The sequence below is a fragment of the Silurus aristotelis genome (genome assembly GCF_946808225.1).
Source record: "Silurus aristotelis genome assembly, chromosome: 14".
NCBI lineage: Eukaryota > Metazoa > Chordata > Actinopteri > Siluriformes > Siluridae > Silurus > Silurus aristotelis.
Window position 1 is genome coordinate 8,103,143 of NC_139587.1, and position 23,658 is coordinate 8,126,800.

At 37.2% G+C, this 23,658-nt stretch overlaps 1 protein-coding gene across 2 annotated transcripts in view; it reads right to left on the reverse strand.

Annotated features, from left to right (window-relative positions):
* The window catches only part of nlgn3a (neuroligin 3a), a 157,487-nt gene that overhangs the window by 41,651 nt on the left and 92,178 nt on the right, over positions 1-23,658 (reverse strand). For both annotated transcript variants that reach the window (XM_083560273.1, XM_083560274.1), the window contains one exon: positions 10,988-11,173. In XM_083560273.1, the coding sequence (XP_083416399.1) occupies positions 10,988-11,173 (186 nt within the window). The remainder of the gene's footprint in view (positions 1-10,987; positions 11,174-23,658) is intronic.

Genomic DNA, 23,658 nt, shown 5'->3' on the forward strand with positions numbered 1-23,658 from the left:
GCTGTTGAATCTTGTCCTTGTAAGGTTCGATTATGTGTAGCTAAGTGTTTCTTGCTCCTATCACGTGTTAAAAAGCACTGAACTGAAGTGACCAGCTGCCCAGCGAAGCACTCAACCAAGAGAAAGATTATTATATGTTTTGAAAACCTTGAGCATGTTCACAAATATTTGCCTACAATTGTTGGCAAAAAAACCAGCCTGCCTTAGAATCCCTGTAATAAATGAATGATTCATAAATAAAACCAGAGTGTACAGAGGGCTGCGACACCAGTAGAGTGGTACGTTTGCTTCTTCTCTGTACCGAATGTTTAATATTCCCACCTATTGAGACCCTGCTTTAAAGTAGATTGGAGTAACCTCAAGGGAAAAAAAATTACACTTTCCATTTTCATACAAACTAGTTTTGTGGCTGTTCACAATTTTCATCACTGCCTCCTGTACCTACTAAGTTGGCATGTCATTAAGCACCGATCATTGTGCGCTTAACAGGAATAAAAAAATGTTTCAGAAAATTAATTATATACCAGTACACTATGTATTGCTCTGGCAATGTTTAGTTCTGGAGAGACATAAATGGACATCAATAATACAGTGTGTTTAAATCAAACCCTGGTTTTTTTTTTCATTGGTGTGTTTGTTTAAGTCAGGGGCCCACAGCAATTACAATCAATAAATACACAAATAATTAAAGAATAAGAGAACAAGCTAACAAATAACCAATGTCTAAGGGAGTGATCTAGTTGTGCTGCAAGCAAACTCTAGAGCAGAGATGCCCAAACTAGAGCCCACCAAGTAATATATAAGAACAGGAATAACAGGGGGAAAATGGCATTTGGAAAAACTTTTGAAAAATAAGGACCAGCTTCATGTTTCTCATTAGAGGTCACATTCAAAGCTGAATTAATAGAATATTATCAATAAAATAAATAATGTTTTCTATTTATTTATTTATTTTTTAATATATTAAAATATATAATTATATATAATTATTTATTATAATAATTATAATGATTTAATGAAAAAATATTGCAGACTGGTCTCTATCTGATTGTAGATATCTGAAAACTGAATTAGAAATAAATAAATAAATAAATAAATAAATAAATAAATAAATAAATAAATAAATAAATAAATAAATAAATAAATAAAAGGTTGAATATTTGAACATTGACAATTTGAATATATAAATGCTGGCCACATTACTAGTCACACATTTGCCCCTGACCAAGCATTGTTTTTCCAAAATAGTAAACTCTCAAATTTTGGTTGAGAGCTTGTGCACAGCAAAGCCTCAGATACTCTCCTGAAGAGCTCAGTGGTATAAAGTAATTTGTCTTCAAATTTATTATTCAAAAGATTCCCTTTGTTTTGCCTCAACTGTATACCATACCATTCAATGTCTCCCACTGACCTAATACTATTTTTTTCAAAAATTCATTAACACAGGGTATTTATTGTCCCAGCATGGTTATAGTTCTCAACAAATATGTAAGCTCTGATTTACAGGTAACTTGGTTACATTAGTCCCTATTCTGTAATTCTGGGCATCTCCTGTTGTACTGCAACCTATACAGCTCAAACATGTTCTAAGAATTAGGTAATACGATTAGTTAATTTGTTGAGAATTCTAAAAACTGCAGTGCAGATATGTTTTAGTAACAAGATTAAGAAAGACTGTTACAAAGTGACTTCATCCTGCTCTTTGTATTGCGCTTTATAGACTTGAGCGGTTGCAGCACGGGTGCTGCAGAGTGATGGCTACACTCTATGAATGCACTATACTCCCACAGACTGGCAATCTGTCACTGCGTCGTTTCTGTGCAAGCTGAGCTCTGAGCTACAATGCATTCAGGATATATGGTTCTTCCTCACACCTTACACTGTAGCTTTCGATCAATCATCACAGCCTGTTCTTCATGAATTATGTGGTGTGACACAAACAGAGTATCTGCATACAGTTTCAGCCAGCAATTTTATGTCCTTCTAATGCTTTACTGGGATTTTTAACATACAGTAAATGAATCCCCTGAACCTATATATATATGTTTAGCTATAATTGGCTTATTGGGGCAAATTTAAACATATTTTTTTATAAACAAACAAAAAACCCTCCACCTTTGTAGATCTGTTTTTCATAACAGAAATTAGACTTCATTGTGTGAACTAGCATTAATTTGCGTTTCTCATCGGTTTAATATATCTTCATGTGTTAGCTTTGCAGGGAATCACTAGGATTTGTACAATAAGCCAGACAGGACAGCCAGCTGCAGAGTGTCAGTCTGTGAATGAGTGGGTGAAAAAGGTACATGTAACACAACCCATGTGCAAACAAAGACTGCATTAGAGGTCTAATTAAACTGATACTAGATAATTATCCAGATTATAATTTGAAGCAAGAGCCCACTACTTGTGGGACCACTCTTTGCAGCATAAAGCATCTGAAAAACATATAGCTGTAAAGTAGTATATCATAGGAAATGCAAGCAGGACTATGAGTTAGAACTGTATATTGTACATACTCACCAAACACTTGATTAGGAACACCCCATTTTATTAGGTAGAACCCGATTTGTCTCAGAGTAGCCTGAAATTTACATGACACAGATTCCACAAAATCTACACTACTGTTCCACACTACAAACTTCCTGTTTTATTACATCTCAAAAATTTGCTTTATTAGATTCAGATATTGCAACAGCGAGATCATGAACTCTTTGAGACAATGAACTCATTGTCATGTTCATGGGAAAAGTTTAAGATGGCTTTGACATGGTTTATTTCATGGTGGTAGTGGTCAAAATATAGGGCCACAATAGAAGTTGCAGATGGTCAGCAATACTATACTTCACTGAAATAATTAGCCACGATTAGCCTGAAGGCAGAATGGGCCCATGTGTTCAAGCGGAAATCAAGATTGATCAACTCAATCATTTGCAATCTTCACCTCTGTGAGCCTGTGCCCACTGTTCTTGCATGACAGGATTAAAACCTTAAGTGGTCTTTGGCTGTTGTAACCCATTTGCCTAAAGGTTCAACAACTTTTGCTGTGTGAGATGCTTTTCTGTTATCCACACATGTAGAGTGTTTATTCTTCTCTGACCTCATCAGCAAAGCATTTATCCAACTGGCCAATCAGGTAATATCAATTCATTTCATAAAACATGTGGATATTGGTCAAGATCTTTAGTAAATGTTTACACCAAAACACTAGAATGGAGATGACAGTTGCCATAGAGTTGGTTGGTTTCAGACAAACGAGTTTTTCTAAATATACTGATCTCCTGCAAACAACAGTTTTAAGAGCATAAAGATCCCTATCCATTAGCATGATATTCATAATAAAAAGCCAGGTATACTCACTTGTTTCCATTTCTAGTTTTTATGTCATCACTGATCAATTTGTACATACAGCTTTAAAAAAAAAATTATTGTGTTCTTCGTAAGACTTCAGAACATATGTCTGCTCTCAATGGTTAAGCAATATCTATACAGGTCACAAACATGAAAATGTCTTTATGTAGGCATGGTTTTCACACTATTAATCCCATGTACTACATACACCTCACGTTCATACAATTTGATTATTTTGACCTTTCTTAGAAGCTGCTTTTGTAAGCCTTGTGGCAATGCAATTTGCATTGATGATTAGTTTTACTTCTCTGCCAAATCCTTATAAACATTTTCTATATTTCTTTTCATATTTTAAATCTTCTGTGCTCGCTGTGGGTAATTTTTGCCAAAAAAAAGCCCACCACATTCTCAACAGAATATAGGGAAATCATGCTCAATCAGACAGTATGTATATTATCTGGGGTTATTTCTACAATTTTTTATTTATTTATTTTTTTATAGATGGTAATCAGTAGCACAGTGTAAAATGTTGGAAGGGTTTCCTTTGCAGGCAGACACAAGCCTAAGTTTATGGCAACAGGTCTATGGATAAGCCTGATACCAGTGAGATCAGATTATTCAACAATAGATTTTACTCTTAGCTGGTGCTGGAGAATATGATATTTCCACAACAATGACTTTTAGTTCTATTCAATATAATAATCAGTGGCTTTACAGGAAAAGCTTGATTCACATTTTTTTTCTGCCATGATATCGGCTGACATTTACTGGCGGCACAGCTGTAGCGATAGGAGGCTGTTATGATACCTGCATATTAAAGCACGGTTTCGAAATGTTTACTCTGGCTGCAGCCATCTATAACTTGGCCTGGCTTTACTCCTGCGGATTTCTTTTCAGAAGAAGTGGACCAAAACAGAGAACACCAGACCTTTAGAATTTCCATAGGTCAAACACAAGCAGTCGCCTTGGAGAAGAAGTACTGATGTGTTTTGTCTCCTTCCCCTGCAGTTCTTTGTGCAATACATTTTAACCTACTTTTAATTGGGTCATACAAGCAGTCGAAAGCATCAGTATTGGGAAAAAAAACATAGCCATGAGCTCAAAGATTACCCTTACCATTGTAGATAAGAGACTTTTAGTAGTATGTGTGTGTGTCTGGGTCTCCACAGCCCATTGCACACTTAAGGTCAATCACAAGATCCAGGTACATGTACCTTCAATTTCAACGTGACATTATAGCCTGGATCATGAAGTTCACCTCCACTTAAGTAATGTGTAGTAGAAATGTTGTGTAATTTGCTGCTGAAAGCTTTGTCTTGCCGTTTGGTTCACTCAGGTCCACTAAACATGTGAACTGTTAAGTGTAAAAGCCCACTGATACGATTTCTTATTACTCTATCAAAGCACTCTTAATGAGCTTCTGTAAAAAAGTTAAGCCAAATCATTGTCAGATGAAAACGCAAATCAAGTAATGCCTTAATTCCAATCAAGTATTGTGAACAATTTAATGCCATTCACAAAATATTATTACAAGTCTTGATTTTGTACATGGAGATGCTTTTGCGTGTCCTAATTAAATGAGTAGCAATTAAGAAAAGCAACGTGGCAGTCTGAAAGTTAACACCGCTTTAATTATTTAAAAAGAAAGGAGGTGCTCGGACAAAGTAGGAGTGTACGAGTCTTCAACAAGGGATGTATAAAAAAAATTACCAACTGTAAGATATGCATTAGAGTAAACTGAGGGAATAATGCTAGGTTCCATGCGGTGGTCTTAAAACACTAAATGCAAATACAGTAACGATAGACCAAAAAACTTATGAGGAATTGTTTAATGTTCAAATAATGAAAGTTATTAATAAATATATAATTATTAATTATAAAATAAAGTAAAATGTTAATACAGTACAGTACTGTATACATAAAATAGCATTTTTGGGGTGCCGTCCGTTGTGTATATCGCCGGCGGTTTTGGAACGTAACCACCGTGATAAACAGGGGATTACTGTAATCTCACTTAGCAACTGGGCTGAAGCCACATGTGTAAATGTTTACAGAACTAAAATTGTAGGCTTTCTATCTGTCCTTCTGCAAATAGTGTAAACCAAATGTTCCATTTTTTGTTTAATATTGCATCCTCGTAGTACAAACATGCTATCCTACAAAATAGATACACTTTGTCTGTGAAGTATGTGGTACTATTAGTAGTTTTGCTAGGTCATAATATGTTACTATGTACTATTGTGTTTCATGACATTTCCATCTATAATACCAAGCTTCATCTTTACATTGGTTGTGCTTTAACAGGGGGCTCATTTTCTTAATGACATTAAAGTGCTTTAAGGCACAAAGCTCACTGCACTCACGGCATCTTTCTAATAAACCCAGCCCAGTTCAAGCAGGCACATTTATAGTCCTCAATAACCCTAAAGCCTTAATAAAAATGAAAGCTGACATGGTCACATGGACTCCTCCAACAACTAGGCCTTCTGTTCTTAATGTATGAGGCATTCCATTAAAAGAGGGACACCTCCTCACAAGCCGAGCTTTTAGGCTGATTAGTTACTGGAAAGGGAAAAAAATAGCAACGACCTTCACTGGCAATGCTGGTAGCCCACATCCTTCCTGACCTAATAAGCATGTACATCTAAAACTGATGGTGTTTAGTATTCCAGAGGTGTGCTCTGGAGCCATCTCTCATTCAACATCATAATCGTTATGAAGAGAGTGGAAATAAATAAATTAATATATATGTGCTCAATTAGAGCAAGCCATGATGCCAAATGGATAGTAACATATGAGACGTCTAATGTTTTGGAGAAGTGCTCTCTCTCATTCTCGCTCTCGCTTCTTAATTTTGCCATGGATAGATGGAAAATGGGGAAAAAAAAAAAAGGACACTATCTTTCCTGGCTATATAGTTGCATCTGTTAAATCCCATAAAAGCAGTAAGACACAGTCCAGTTTCTGCCATTAATGACCCATTTTTGCCTGATTCCTCTCATTAAGACAGGGAAGCAGCTGAAAGCCAGAACCTTATGCCCTTCCTTGTCTTGACTATCTTGTTCTTTGCATGAAAAAAATTGGACATGCATTTAAAATCCGAGCCAGTTTTTTTAATACTAAAATGTGTATTAAGGATGAAGAATCATATTGTCAGCCAACAAGCAGGGGACTTGGGTTACCTGTGCCTAGGAACCACACTGTGTGGTGAAGACAGGTCACAGTGGCCTCATTAACACCATCATGCACACATACATTGGACAAACAAGCAGCACCCTCAATCTCACACAACCCACATGGCGCTGCGTGACTAAACCTAGTTTCCTATTTTTTGTTTGCTGATTTGACCCATGGTACTTTGCTGCTGATGAGATTCAGGTGAAAGTGTTCTCCTGTGAATTGAAGTAAAAATAAATGTAGTAGCTCTTGATCACCGGATTGATGGAGTGTTCTATTGGAATTTAAAGATAATATGAACTGTTAGTTTAAATTAAGCAGCTTTCACAAGGACACTATAACTCTTCTTTGTACAGAAATTACCACAAATGTAAGAATGTTGGACAAAGAGGTGTGTAGGTTAGATGCTATTAGATTTCCCGAAAGAGTACCTTTAACTTTTCAACAAATAGTAGACAATGAAACACAGAGTTCTCAATAGAAACAGGACAGACAAGTGTTGTAAGAAAAAAACAGATTTAGCTGAGCGGTTGAAGAAAGACAAGAGTAGCCTCAGAGGGTGATGCACTACATGACCTGCAACCTAATGTGGACCAAGGGGGCTGTGTGTGCTACCATCGGTGTCAGGTCTTCTTGAGAAATAATTGACCAGGCAAAAAAATCTAAATCAGCAGTTTGTAAAAGTCTGCAAGAAAATCTACTGCAAGTCCAAGCTCATAAGAAATTGTAAGGATGGTCAGATCTCTCCAGTTCAGACCCCGAGAACTGCCATGCAACAAAACAATAAACTTTAATCTGAAGAGAGAAAGCCATTTGTTCAGCTGCCCTCTTACTCATCCTTGAGCCCCCTCGTTCCCTCCTGGGGATATGGCTGGGTCATGGAAAGGTGACTTAGAAGTTCCCTGAATTCAAGCTACTATACTTGCATACCCTAACTATTACATTTTAGGAATGTATGAATTGTAACATGTTGTAAAATGTTTGGTATCATTTTAAAGGTCTCAGTGTGATTGAAAATATGATCTCCCTATATCAGTAGAACAGACAAAAATAAAGAAAAGGTCAATTCTTTCCTACTGAGGGTTGTCCTGGAGAGGATCTTTATCGGGTGTTGGTTTTAGGTCACCTCCTGTCCCAACATATGGGTTTGCAAAGCTTTTATTACTTTGATTTTACAAGTGTTTATGGTGGTTTGCGTATTTAAGGAGATTGGGCAAAACACGCATGGAAGCATTCTGTAGTCAGAACTTCACACAGTCTCTGTGTGTCTCTATTGCCAGGTACAGTGACTCTTTAACAATTCTTTTGTAAACTGCATTGCTAAACTATTTGGTTTTATGCTGATCATGTTGTGCAACTTTCTTCAATAATTTGGTCTAGATTTGACATTTGCCTTTTAAATAAATGTAAAATTCTTGATGATCTCTATTTGATTACGTAGTCTGGTGGTACCGCAAATCTCTGACCAGGATAGTGCATACAGAAGGCTCATGAAGCATAGAGCACAACGTCTGGGACCTTCTGATTGCTGACTATCCCTGACTTAGCAAGTTATAACAAAGTGACTAAATCAACTATTTTTTATGCATGAGCAAGCATTGAGTAGCCTACTTAAAGGATATTAGTTTACGGTTATATCCTCTGACTAAGAATCGGGACTGTAGGTCCATAATAAATGATTAATTAAAAGAGGTAATGCTTAGAACAATCTATTAAAATTCAAGAAGAAATACAACCAAGGTGATCAGCTTTAATAAGATATAATCAAGTTAAAACTTTAATACAAATTGGAGTCAGATTAGAGGTTAAAAATTGGATTCATGCAACAAATTGCAATCCATTTTTAGTAATCTTTCACTGCAGCGCGAGAAACAATAACACCCAGCATACCTTCACCCATACCAGTGGATTCTGTCGTTGAGCCACTGGGTGGGTTACCTTACAAAATAAACATGCACTTGCCAGTTCAATAGTGAGACACAACATGTATCTAAACAAAGTGGCTATTTTATTAAATAAATCTAATAAATTATACAGATAAAATTGAAATATACATATGCTATAATTTATTTCTTCTATAACCCAGCCATTGGAAATAGACCAGTATGGTGCAAAATTCTCACCACCATAGAGACATCCGCCAGGCATGTGGTTTTGTTTCAATCTTTTTGCAGTACTGTGAATGCAAAAAATGTACACCTGCATGAAAGCTCAATAAGATTAAAAGTAGCTGAAAATGCATAAACATCCAAATAACATATGATCAGCATTTGTTCTTTGTTGGCAGATTCCATCAATGGCCATAGTCACACACTGTTTTTATTAAAAACAAACAAATGAGAAAAACCCCAGGTGTGAAGATACAGATGTACCTGATCATACATTTGAATGCCAAATGAGTAAACACATGGACAGGTGAAACACAACCATTTTGAATGTCTCTATAGTGACTACTTGTTATTGCATTTCCTACAATTACATCAATATACTTACATAATATGCTATATTTCTGCTATAGGCAGAAATGTTCTGCAGCTGACAATTTTTTCTGTGAAGTTAATAATCCAGTCAATTAAATCTTTTTTCACTGCTATCCTGGGATGCATCAAGATGCTTTTGTGTTCACACTGCAAATGCCATTTGTATTAACATGCATGAATCAGATCTATATAACATAAATGACCATAGTTCAGCAATTATATGTGATGCTGAGCAACAGTGCCAATGCAAAACAATTTAAATGACACAAAGAAAAGAAAACACATAGTAGAAATTGCTAGCTAACTTCTGGCTCACAAAATTGATACGTTTTGCATTTTCAATTCTATTCTGTGTTTGCCCATTCAATGGTTATATGACATTGCTTATTGCACTAGAATCTAACCTGAAGATTATCTGCCTGCTACAAGGTTAGAAGTGCCCACTACAGGTGTTCACTTGCTTGGTATTCCCCTCAGCTGCTTCAGCACTGTTTGGCAGGCCACTTCACACCGCATCCTTCATTTGATGACTAAGATCACAGCTTTAAGGATGAACGTTGAGATGTCTGATTGATACTGGTAGCACTCACTACCAGTGCCCCTTTTCATGACAGAGGGCTTCCTGTTTCAATTTCGCAGGATCTCACAAATTTATACGCAGCCTCTTTTTTTTTTTTTTTTTTATCTCATCAAGCCAAGCAGGGCACACATTTCTATTCAAGGGAAATATCAGCATCAGTAATATCCAATTTACTGAAAAGGGAAAAAGAGCGGACCGAGGTGGCTCTATAGTACCACGCTACGTGAAGCATGGCATGGTGGTGTATGAATAAAAGAAAAAAGAATTGATGGCTAGAAAATAATAAAATAGATGGAATATAAATCCAAAAGCAGTCATATTCATTTAAAGGAAATCAAGGCAATTAGTAACGCTTTGATGCAAAATGCAGTGGAGGAGCACAAAAAAATTGTTCATAATAAGAAGCAATGTGAAATTGCCAAAATGACCTCAATTCAGTTGGAGACGCCATCGCCTTTCAATATAGAAATACAGAGACTGTGTGCTTTTTTTTTTTCCGTTAAAGCAGCTCTTAGCAATCACTAGTTATTAGGTCAAATGGTAGTTATGTGAACATGTACAATGGATGAACACCAGGATAGCCTTATAAAATATGTTTTATAACATATCTGTTACATCTCAAAATTTTACTTATACACTAATCTTAAATAATCCATGCTGCAGCCTTTATTCTGTTTTAACCCTTAGGCTTGAAAAATTAAACTATCAATCATACATATGTAATATGATAAAAAAATCAATTACACCGCAGGTCAAGTGTAGCCCACACGCTCACATGTGGCAACTCACAATTAGTTTTATTCCAGAACAAAGTGGCAGTATAATAAAAATCCTGTGCAACATGCATTTCTCACAAATAAAATTTAACCACTAATTATGACACCTACAAAAGCATGTGGCCTTGATTTATATCAAACACAGTGAACACCACTGCGATGACAATCCATACAACCCTGGTAAAAGACAGTGAAAAACTGTCACGACTTTATGACTACATAAATACCTAACACCGTGTGTTAATTTTCACAGTCTACTTGCAATTCTCACTCAGAGAAAGGCCCATAATAGCTGGCATCAGTTAAAAGCATTTTGGCAGCATTTTTTTTTATACCAGACTGCCAACAGGCAACGGAAAGCATGTAAAAAAAAAAAAAGAAAAAAGAAAAGGCACATTTGAGGGTGTATGCCATTAGTCTTGCCCATTAGGAATTTGAATTTGAGCAAATAGCACACTGAAAAGTCTAAAACATCCTTGCAGGTATTTATTGGCAAATTGAAAAGCTAATGGTTGAATCTGGCACCAGCAATAACTTCCTTTTCATTTATTTTTGTCTTTTACCTTTGCTGAGAGACTTTTAGGTTTAGAGATTTATCACAAAGTAGCAGAATGTTCTTTTACCTTCGGAGTGATGGGACAGGGTAAGCAGGCTCACACAAGAGGCACCGATGCCTGATCCGAAGACAGTGATGCGGTTAGAATCACCACCGAAGTATCCAATGTTCTCACTGATCCATCGCAAGGCCTGGATCTGATCCAGGAGGCCATAATTACCTTTAGCGGCCTGGTCACCCGTGCTCAGGAAGCCTGGAATACAAAACAAAACACTTCCTTTAATGGACTGGTGTATCAGTGATTTTAAGAGTCTGATAAATTTCTCTCCTGTACACTGGATAAACATTTGAGTGATCATGACAAGCGAATATAGTAAATGTTTTTGAATGTAGCTGTAGATAAGTATTTTAAAAATCAAGATTTTATTAACAACTGTTTCCACATCTAAGACAGGACACTTGACCTGCTAGAATTTGAGGTAACAAACTTTAATTTTCAATTCAAGAGGAGCCACAGAGGCTGTAATTTTGAACAGATAGCTTTGAGTCAGCTGGAATGTTATGAGAACTTTAGCAAGTATAAGAAAAAAATGTTTCTAAATAATCACTTAAGATTTTTTTTTTTCATGTGAAAATGTAGACATGGAAAAACATTCTAGATGAGAAATGGCTTTAAGAATTAAACGTCAAATAGTTAATGGAATAGTTCTGCTATTCAGAAGTGTTTTCAATTGACATAACTGCAACTGACTGCAAAAATAGAAGAAAAAAACATTTTAAATGCTTTACAACATAACTACAATAAATTATATAACACTAAATAGTACTGTACGTATACTGTATATATACAGTAAGTAAGAAAAAATTATATATTAACACACACAGCAGCTTGTGCAGATTTGTTTGTTGTTTTTAGTTTTTGTCTTGTCATGTTTTGTCTTCACCCATGTCCTGCATTGATTGTTTCCCTTGTGTGTCTTAATTAATCTCACATGTGTTCAGTTTGGCCCTTAATTAATAATGCTTTTCTTGTTTCTGATCTCTTGCTTCATAGTTTTTGTATTTTGCCCTTGCATTAGTTTGCTGCTATTAGCCATTACATTTTGCTTTAGGTTTTGGACTTGTTTGCCAGTTTCTAATTCTTAACTGTATTTGTAACTGTCTTTGACTTTATCACATTACATAACTTCGACATCAACATGGATGCAGCAGTTTGGGCTGCATCTTGGGCAAACCCAGAGTGCCAACCTTAAAGTGCTACAACAAGTGAGTTGCTGCAATTCTCATTTAAACCTGACAGAAAGACCTCTCTTCCCAATTTTATGCTAGAGGCGGACACGTTGGCTTTTCCAGCCAAACCCAACCCAGAAGCTGTCAAGTTGGCCATCCAAGCCAAGCTCATTCTTGAAGCTGACAAAGTAGCCTCCCATGCCATGGTCATTCTCAATCCACAGGCCTATAATGTAGCCTCGCTAGCAAGCTCATTCCATAGGCTAAAAGCCAGTTTCCTGTGTCCACCTTGGTAAAGAATTCATTGCTGCACCCCCATAATCTGTCAAGGGCATAATTTTTAGGCTACAAGCCACCAGGATATTGCCCTACCAGACTTAAGTAAATACATAAGCCTGCAACCAGAACTAAACGGTTAGTTATGCTACCAGACCCCTACCTCTACCTGTCAGTCTGCCGTATGTCTGCTTCCTGGTTATTGTGCAAGATGCTCCATCTTGCACAATAACTACTTTGGGGCCCTAAGAATTTTGTGGATATTTTACTCAAAGGAGCAAGACCACTTTGGAGAGTGTTAGATGTCCCTTTGATGTTCTGCCATTGGTGGTCTCATGTGTCCAAGATACTTTCATTGTTTTTATATTTTGCCCTTGTGTTGCTTTTTGCTGAAACACATTGGGCCTGTTCTTTGTAAGTGGATTACTCAATTATTTGGATTTTATTGCTGACGATTTGACATGAGCCGGGATTGTTTCGTTTTTTCAAAGCTCATCCTCTAGCTGCTGACATAGCAAAAGGTCCATAAGTTAAAACCCGTTTGGAAGCAGGCTTATTCCACGTAAACAGGATTAGATCATAGCTTTGTTAGCGGAGGTGATGCTGAGCCGTGTCCTCTCCATTTTTACGAGAGCAAATATAAGAGCGCTTTCCAAATTCAACGAGGGAATCATTTACTTTAATACTTTGTATTAAAAGTTTGACATGTCAAGTACAGCATAAGTAGTTCAAAAAATTGTTGTAAGAATGTTCTTGTATTTATTTATCAAACTGTTTGGGACAGGGTCTATTGGTAATATTGCTATAATAAGAAAATTTATTTGAATAAATATAAATTTAATATTTCTAACATGTAAAACCAAAAAAACAAACACTTTTAGAACATGCAATTATTTTAAACATCCTAATCCAACTATATGTATTAAGTCTTCACATGTGTTTGAAGCACCTGTCTAGCCAGAACATAATTACCATGACTAGATGATAGTGGATATGATATTTGATCTCTGATATAGTTGTAGGTGTACAAATAGTGGGCTCCTGACCTTTTGCTTGTTCCTGTTTATATGATTGTAATAATGTTTTAAATTTCTTTGCCAGTTTTAATTAAAATCTAAATTTTCATGACAGACATGTGGCCAATGCAAAAGATAGCTTGAAAAAAGCTTGGTTTTTAGACAATCTTGAGGTGTTTGGTTACTTTTATACCACTTTAAATAACACCAGTGACACTGGAGACTACTTTCGACAAAACCAAAATAATGAAAGAATGTATGAATATACATTTCTAAAAATCGAAGTCCCAGTGGACATTGTTAGTGTAAATATGTATTTGAACAAGTGCATTCACAAAAACTTTGAAAATCTGAAATTGCTGTCCAGCCTGCTGATGTGAACGTTAACAAAACACCTTCTGACTAAATAAAATTAAGCATTTAAAAGCACTGTTGTATAACAAATACAAAAAAGTCTCTGTTTACAGTAGTACATAGTAACTAGTATTAAAGACATGTTTCTGTACTGTGTACTTGAGGAAAACCTGAATCAAGCAGCTGGGTATAATTTAATCTCAAGAGATGATGATTTATGATTATGAAACAACAAGGCTTGTACCACAAGAGTTCTACAACATTTAATGCATTAGAGGAAACCGATTTAAATGCAAACTAGTTAATCATAGTTCAATCAAAGATATTGACATGTGATAATGGGACCTACACACTTTCAGAACTTGTCAATGGAACCCTGAAACATAATAAAGCAGCCCTGGGCATTTTTATCTACATGGTCATTTTAGCCTCAAGATAGATAAGAGCTTGTGCCATTTTCTCACCCGCTGGGTTTCAAGCTGAATACTGAGGCCAGGTTCAATAAACCACCAAGTATCAAATTCTTACGACTGAATTGAATGATCTCTTGAGTCTGTAAGGCCACAAGTGAGGCACGTACAGCGAAACTGATTGACATATCATATCCCTGGAGAGATCTTATTAACACAGCTGATATGAAATGCATTTCCAAATACATAGCGGTCAGCTATTTTATCCGAATTGATTCCCATCACATACTTGGCTGAATATTTTAGTTTTGAGAATAATGCACCTTGCAGGCTTGATTTTACCATCTAACGGATGTAGTGTGTGCATCTCCACAGGTCACAGATGTTTGAATAATGATGAACATTCCCAGACTTAGATTCACTGCACATAGACATTGTTTCTGTTGAGGGCTCAATCACTGTCAAACATTTTAATAAAACTCATAAACTGGATGTGCTTGAATAAGCATTGGTGCATTTGACTAAACAGGGACACTGTTATATAAAAGGCAGGTAATCTGCTTAGAGGAAAAGAACAAGATGCTGGTTCTCATTTTATCAGGTGTAAATCAGTTAAGTAGCATGAAATTTATAAGCATATCAAATAGAGTTTGCTTTCTTGTTGAAACCATTCAGCCAGGACAGAGGGAACATGTTACCATAAAAAAAAGCTTCACACAAACTTTTCTGTACCCCTGGGCATTGTCAGACATTTGGTGTTTTGTAAATCCATGGATTTTTTTCATGCTACTTTTCTGCCTTGTTTACTTAAAAATTTGTATAACAAAAAACATCATTTGTCTTCCGATGCCTGATGCCACATATGGCAGAGCTTGATTATTTTTCTTTGGCCTCTGTTTTTCTCAGCGCATCTCTCGGGAGCTTGTTAGACACACCACAAGTCGGAGATCAGCCAAATAAGGTCATATGAGGACGAGTGGGAACTAGGATGATATAAATTCAACACTGATCAATAATTGTGGTTGTTAAAAGGTACAAAAAACGTTGCACTTTCTGTTGTGATCACGCACAGGGGGACGGGGAGGTGGAAGGGGGCTGAGTTAAATACACGGCCCTGCTGCTGTGAGAAACGCAGCAAAAAGGAAATGGATCAACAGATGGTCTACTTTAGAGCTCCCAAAGGATAACAGAGTAGTGAGGATGTGTGCTGGAGAGACCAGCGATAAAGCTTTAACCAACAATCACAAAATATTCCAATAACTGTATTTATTAGTTTTAACCAAACCCTGCAATTGGAAGATATGATCCATACATGCCACTTGGAGATGCAAATGCATTCAGGGTTCGTAATATGTCTTCCATCTTTTAGAAAAATAAGCAAACCTGTGGCAAATCACTTGGCTATTGAGTGACAAGAGTCAGCAGAAACACATTCATTTATTTGTAGTTCCATAAGTTCGATGCAGCCATGACCAAAACAGAGTTATCATAACACGCTGAACATTTCAAATGTACTTGTGAAGTTCCACAAATAAACACCCTGCTCTTGTTTCTGAGTGGATATGACATTCTTTTCAAAGGCAATGCATAAAAATTACACTCAGGTAGATCTGCTTACTTTCATTTTTAGCATGCTTGAATCTCTATTGGATCTGAGTGACAACATTTTTTTTGGAATCTAAATTTGACAGTGGCTAACCTAAGTAAGGAAGAAGAAATAATTTGATTTAGTCTTAGTTTTTATACTAATGCTAAATGTCTCTATAGAATTGTATTCTCTTATCAACTAAAAATGTCCAGTTGGCATACTTTTAAATCTATCTGTGTCTGCCTGTATTTTGCTTATACATCTGATTCTGTCTGAAACATACTTCGTTTCAAGGTTCTTCCTCTCTCTATACTTATCTATATATCTACCATCTATCTCATCAGTTCAGACGGTCCATGTGACAAAAAGTTGCATACATGCAAACTAGTGAAGTGGCTAAGAATAGGATTGCTCACTCATTCTTTCCTTTACCTACACAAAGGCTTCTGCAAATCCTTCCTCAAACATGTATTTTTTTGGGTAAAAAAAGTGTCTGTTGTGGAACCAGAAACAGGAAAAAGGCAGCATGAACCTGTCTCCTCTCTTACATTGACACAGTAATGCAGCTATACAAAATACATCCAAAACCTGCTGCAGGACCCCCCCCCCCCCCCCCCACACACACACACACGTATTCAGTACTCAAGCTTGTCAGTATTCCAAAGGCTGTCCATTCATGTCACCTGGACAGCTCACGAGAGCGCCTCTTTGCTTGCCTACTTTACATATATGAATATTGACACGCATTTGCACATTTTGTAGTTTGCCAAGCATTTAGAACACAATGTGCTTACAAATGCTATGACTATTTGGGTACTAATTATACAGTCAGGATTTGCAAAATAAACCAACTCATAAATAGAAAAGGCTTTTAAATTAATAACATATTCTATGTTCTCAATTTCTTTTCGGTATTTCGCATTGATACATAGAATGATAGTAAAAAAATTTAAGAGCAAATATACATACATACATATACATATAGAATAGAACACAATGCTTGTATCTCAGTGTTCAGTGTTTGAACCTTCCATATTTGAATCTGTATTTAAATTTTTATTCAAAATGGATGGATGTGGGCCAAGCTAAAGATTTTATTTTTATTTTAAATATACGAATCCTAACTTATGCCTTTGTAAATACTCAAACTGAGATAGAAATGCCTGCATTTTTAGCATAGTCTGTACATTTTGGCTTTTAACAGTTAAATAGCAATGTGTACAGGTGTCAGTTTTTGTTAGCGTTCATACCTAGTTAAAATTTTATTAATTACCTGTTTTTTTCTATTCTCAAAATAGAAACAAAATAGTAGTCTAATTTAAAGCACAAAAACACTGACCAGGTTGTTACTAAAGATGAATGAATAAACATAGTACAAGTTTATATCAGTCAAAATGTAAAAAAAAAAAAAAAGTCCTGCTCACATTATATATGTCAACCAGATGCCCCCACCAAACTATTTAAAAACAAACAAAAATCCATATTTTCAATTTGAATCCATTAAGATCACAGTATCAGGTATACTATGATATTTCTGTATAAGGCTCTGAAGACCCTGGAGTGTGGTTAGATGATATTCAATTGAATCAATTCCTCATATTCCCTTTAAAGCCCAGTATGTAAAGTGGAATCGACAGACAGTAGGCAGCTTCTATATCTTTCATGGTCTTGCTCTGTCTCAGACAAAGCCTCAGCATGGTTGTGTAATGAAGTCCTGGTGTGGGGAATCTATTATCACTGGCCTCACTCAGGAAGTTAAATGGTGGCTCAAACAACTGGGGAGGAGAAGAGGGAGAAGAGGAAGTTGCAGATGGTGATGATGCAATGAAGGAGCGGGACTGGGCCATTGCCTGTCTTTCTCTCTGTCTTTCTAACTCTCTTTGCCCTCACTGTGGGTGCCAGATAACAAGGCTGTCTGTGTGTCCCAACTATCTTCCACCCCTCTCAATGCACCAGAAAAAAAGGCCACACAATCAAAGCCTTGAGAGATTTTCAGAAATGCCGCCCCCCCCCCCCCCCCCCCCTTTTCAGCTCAACGAAAGTGCGCCAGGCCCCCTACCCCCACCCCGGGTGTCTGAATGGAAGATTCTCGGGTGTGGATGTAGAAAGAGAGAGCTTGAAGGCCATCCTCCAAACAGCCGCATAAAGAAGCAGTGTGTCAGTTTCCCTCATGAACACTATCACCCCTGCAGTCCATCTCTCCCTAAGGGATCTATTCACTGTTCCCACACTATCCACCCATAACCCAACACCCCCCCCCCCAAAAAAAAAATAAATAAATCCTGCTCCCTGTCAGAAAAATAGCAGCATTCCGAAAAATACGAGGTCTGAAAAGAAAAGGGGGCAGGCAGGGGAGGAGACTGTGCCAGTGAAAAGATTCAACAGCCATTTATATCACGAAGCAGCTTCTCTGTCACTCTCTTTCTTGGGGCACTCAATAATGTGACTACGGAGTTCAAAGAAAGACAGTGCTGTATTTTTTTTTATGCTTTGAATACTGAAGCCTATTCACTACACGCTACTTCTGTGTTTCCGGTGTTAGAACAAAAAGGAGGCCATAGATTTGGACATAGCTATGTTGTGAGACACTTGGGATGACAAGCATACTGTGATTTTCTGTGCAGCAAGTCTGTTTATTGTCAGATGGTTAGAATGGTCTACATATGTGGCATCTCAATCATGTTTGTTTCAAGTTTTCGGAAATTCCAAATGTCACTGGATGAATACAGCTTTATATCCATCTGCTGCCAAGGTTCTGGCTTGAAGCTATGCTTTTTAAAAGACATATTCCACAGAGTAAGCTGCAAATTCATGGTAAAGCCTACATATGGTAACTGGCATAAGATAAGATATTATATGACTTCATGCACAGTGTAAGCTCATGCCAGGAGGCATGTCTTAATTGGTTTTAAATGAGATCCAATAAGAGTGCCTTTGGAGACCAGTACGTTTTAAACTCAATGAAGCTGCATGCCTCTAGTTTAGGAAGTCACTCCATGCTCAAAATTCGAATTGCTTTCTCCAATCAGTCTGCAAAATGAACTGCAAATGAGGCTGACCCCAATCTACCATGTGTGCATCACCACAACATAGTTTACATATCTACTTCAACCTTTTTAGCAGCATGGGCCAGTCTCCAAACTGCAAAGAGAAAATGATAAACCAAACAACTTTGGAAATTTGCAGTTGATAAAAACAGATTTCCCCCTCGAAAAGCATGGGGTGAGTGTTAGGGTAATTTCAGGTTGAACAAAGAGGGGCAGTTGATAGCCTTTGTTCGTCTTTGATGGTAGCTCTTAATCTGATTACACGATTGGATCCCTTTGGACAGTCCAACCTCGCCCGCCTCCACAAACCACTAGAGCCAGCTACAAAAGAACAATTTGCATGGTACACACTCCTTACTAATAGAATACATTCCAATCGATCACACACAATGCTAAGTGATTCGGTGGATGGTGGGTGCACAAGGAGATTTGGAACCAGCTCTCAAAGACAGTGAAATGCATTTGCTCTGCAACAAATTGAATGAAGGCTGGCAATATTCATGTTTCTTCAACACCACTCAAATGAAGTGGATGTGGCACACATCAGCATTGTGTGTAATCAAAGCAAATTGTGAGAAAGGAAAGACTCACAAGATGATAAATTGAAGCATTTTCAACGTGCACCTGACCTCAGGTGGCAGCCACAATCTCGTTTCCTGATAATGAGCAGATTCTTTGGCATCTTAATCTTTGAAGTTTTTGGATTTAGTACAAGGGCAGGTTAGCACCCAACCTCTTGCAAAGTCTGTTAGTTTTTCTAATCTTTATTCTAACTTTTGTCATGCAGCAGATTATTAATGATTTGTATCAGTTCAGGGAAAAAAGGCCAGTTTCCCTTTTCTGTGCACAACAGTGTTTTTGAGAATGTGAGAAATTGTAGAGGTTTCAAAGTCACAAAGCTAGCCTGACTCCAGCCTCACTGACAAGTTGATAAAAGGGCACTAGTTAGCTGCACTTCACCTAGGGGAGAAGCGTAGAACAGAACTATGGCTTGACTGTCCAGTCCTGTAGATTAAAGGGGAAGTTGCTGCCTCCCAGCACATCGTTGTGTGTTTGAATGCTCAAGCAATGGGGAAGTATGGATATTAATCACAGGGACGAGTGCATGCTTAGGAGATGGATGGGGTGTGAGTGCAGTGATGTCACTCTGACGAATGGCTTGGCAATGTTGGCGGAGACTTGCACATCGCCTCTCATTTCAATTAGTTCCTCAGCGCTAGTAGCAGCTTTCACCTCTATTGCAGTGTAAAAACATGTCCGTGTTTGCACACACACACACACACACACACACACACACACACACACACACACACACACACACACACACATGCACACGATTTCCCCTGCCCATCTTCTCAATCCTCAGGTTGAGGAACAAACCCACCTCTATCAAACCAAACTGACAGTAGTGCTTTCTAACAGGGGAGCAGTGATCCATGAGCATTGCTCTTTGAATTAATCACTTGCTATTACTGGCACAGCAGTTTGCAGGCTTCCCTCGACCATTGCAACTCATTACACAGTGAATATCAGCTCTCACCCATGGACTGTCACTCACCACCCACATGATTAACTCAAGTTTCAAACACATTCTTGTCATTAGAGTACATTTTCTTGTCATTTGTCTGAAAGGCACATGAGCAAATTGCACGTGCTTTACTAAGCAGTAATATATGGCTGAGCATAAAGGAATGCAGCAGCACAGTAAGCCATTGACACCATAACAGGCTGACCCTACTTTATACTGGCTCTATAGGCTGAATATACTTGCGCAACATAAGATTCTTGGCCTGCTTCACCAAGCTTTAGATACTTGTTCAGTATTACAAAAGGTAGATAAATTGTCAAGTCTTAATGAAAAAGGAGTATCGTAATTTCCGGACTATAAAGCGCACCCATATATAAGCCGCACACTGAATTTTACAAATATTTTTATTTTTTAAATAAATAAGCCGCACCTGTTTATAAGCCGCACAATAATGTACTTTACACAGGCTTTAATGAAAGACACGTTACACACGGTGTAACGGGTGAAATATGTTGCGCTTCCTTTAGGAGCATAGCGGTATTTTGGGAATAGCATGCCAGAAGCGAGCTCTCCCTTCACCCAGACTCAAGGCGTTACAACGGCTTGTATCTAAACAGTAGCCGACCAAGGAAGTCATTGTTCACTGTCTTCCTCCTTCCTTTCACAACAATTTCTCTCGGGAGTTTATCTTTTGGCATCGTTGTGCGTTTAAAAATCACCCGATGGAAGTTTTTTCTCCCGATGCCGTGCAGCTCAGAACACAGGTGAAGTGCGCTTTTTCATTTACGCTCGGAAATTTCATTGGTCTAATGTTATGGGGTTCAGTTTTTTGGCTTAAAGTTTGTGAAACCGGGAAAAACCCAGGAAAAATTCATAAATTAGCCGTTTCGTTGTTTAAGCCGCAGGGTTCTAAACGTGGGAAAAAAAGTAGCGGCTTATAGTCCGAAAAATACGGTATCTCATGACAGTTATACTAACAGATGCAGAACCTTGATTATTATGTCCTACAAATAAACTGAAAACATGCTTTAATGTCTAAAGCGATGTAGATGTTTTTTTTCTAGTTTTAAATGATTACTTATCTCTAATTTATGTAAACCGTTTTCTTAGGCCTATAACACTTCCTTTTGAGTGTATATGATAACTTTTACCTTCACTGATGTGCATAAATTACCTTCACTGATGTGCATAAATTTAGAGTGAAAGTGAAAGCATACAATTTTCCTGATTATATTATATTAAATATTTTCCTATTCGTCTGTGTTCAAAAAATACAATTTCACTTCCTAGTTAAAATCGATTACCACAGTATTAGTGGCATCCATAATACACAAGGCAAATACTTTCCAAAAACATAATTCTGGCTTTAAATTTGAAAGCAAATCATATGACAAGAAAAAGGAAGAGTCTGCAATTTTAATGAAAACACCTTTAATAGGCACATAGAACTTAATGTGATCTAGCTATTCGAAATGCTATAAAGTTACTTTGGGACCTATTGCACAAGCTAAAAAAAAATTATGTGACCATTTTGCATCTAAAATGTCTGAAATATTTTTTTTTGTTTGAACCTCCTCTTATTGAAAAGCAGTATCACATGGCTTTAATTACCTACAGCAATTGGAAAATGTTAGCTCAGTGGTTTTGATGTTTGACTTCTGATTGAAAGGATGTGGATTGGAATAAAAATTGATAAATGAATGGAATAGATGAAGCAGATAAAACTAGGAAAGATAGATCGAAAGAAAACATAATAAAGTGTCCTCTAGGCTGAACTTAAAAAAAAAATTAAAGAAGAAAATGTAATTCAGTGCCTGATAAGGCTCTGCTGTATGCTAGGAGATGACATGCCCTAATGGGGGCTCTTAACGGATAATCACTATAAAATATCTTATACATGCAAAATATCAAAAGGAAGTGCCTTCCAGGTGCTTCTATAAACAAGAAGATGTGCCCTCACATTCAACACGCTGTTATTTCATAGTAAAAACTTTGAGAAACAAAGATAACCCATCCTCTTCTGGGTAAGACTGGAAAGTGGGATTATAAATCATCATTACTTCACTGGCTGATTGCAAACAATGGCATAACACTTTAACCCCTATATCTTTATTTATTTATATATTTGCAACTACAGATGCTCTGGAAAAGAACATCATTTGAATAGCTCATTGCTCTGAAGCCTGACTGGCACTGTAGTCCAATTTCCATTAGGAATCAAAGCCAAAAAGCTGCTGAGGTGATTCCTCTGTTACCCCCCCTCACACACACACACACACACCCCTTTTACTCTTTAATCTATCGCCTCTGTGCTCATGAAGAGAAAAAAAAGGTTAGATCTCTCTTTCTGTTTCATCTATTGCTGCCTGCAACCCCACAGGAGATCATGGCGCTTGGTGTCTTTTGCCAGGAGATGGGAGACTGTGCCAGGGCCCCTGTTTGTTTGCCTTTCCTTCCATCTCCATCTCGCAGAAATCTGCCTGACACTCCGACAGTGCTGCTCCACCCCAGGGATTCGGCATCGAATAAAATGTCACCGCAGCTTTTGTTTCCACCTGCCCCTCGGCCGTCTGTGCACCTGAAAGTCTAGGCAGAATAGAGGCTGGCTTCTGCTCCAAATCACTTGTACCTCGTTTAATTGCAAATATCAATATTTTTAGATTGTCCTAATTAATAATTTTAGTCTCTAGCACAGTACTAGTAAATAACTGGAACAAAAACAAGCTAATCTCATCATTTTCTGGATCATAGATTGGACAGATTCAGCAGTTTTTGCTTTACCCATAATGCTAGTCTGCTTCATACAATATGGCTAAAACACAAATTTGTCTCTCTGCAAATTTGATCTATTTCTCTAACCTAATCTAAAATGCTGACTAGTCATTCTGCTCCAAGTATTCCCACGTCTTTAGTTGCTTTAATTCATTAACATCACATTATCTGTGTTTTGATAAATACAAAATTACACTGCATACGGGATGAAATGGTATGAAAAATTTAAACCAGTAAGATCATAGTGTAAGATCTCTAACTCTATTCCCTTTAAAATAAACTTGCACAGCTCAGATGATTTCCAACAAACTGCCTCGCCTCTTTTCTCAATGATCTGATATGTGAAATATCTGAAGGGATCATATCTAAGCATATCTTTAATATTAGATAGGACTATTTGTATTTGCCTTGCAAGTTATCTGGAATTTTACAGGATTATTCTCAATTTAGATATGATTTTCTTCAAGATTAATGAGCTATTTAAGCTTTGGGGAAAACATCTAGCTCAAGCTTTAAA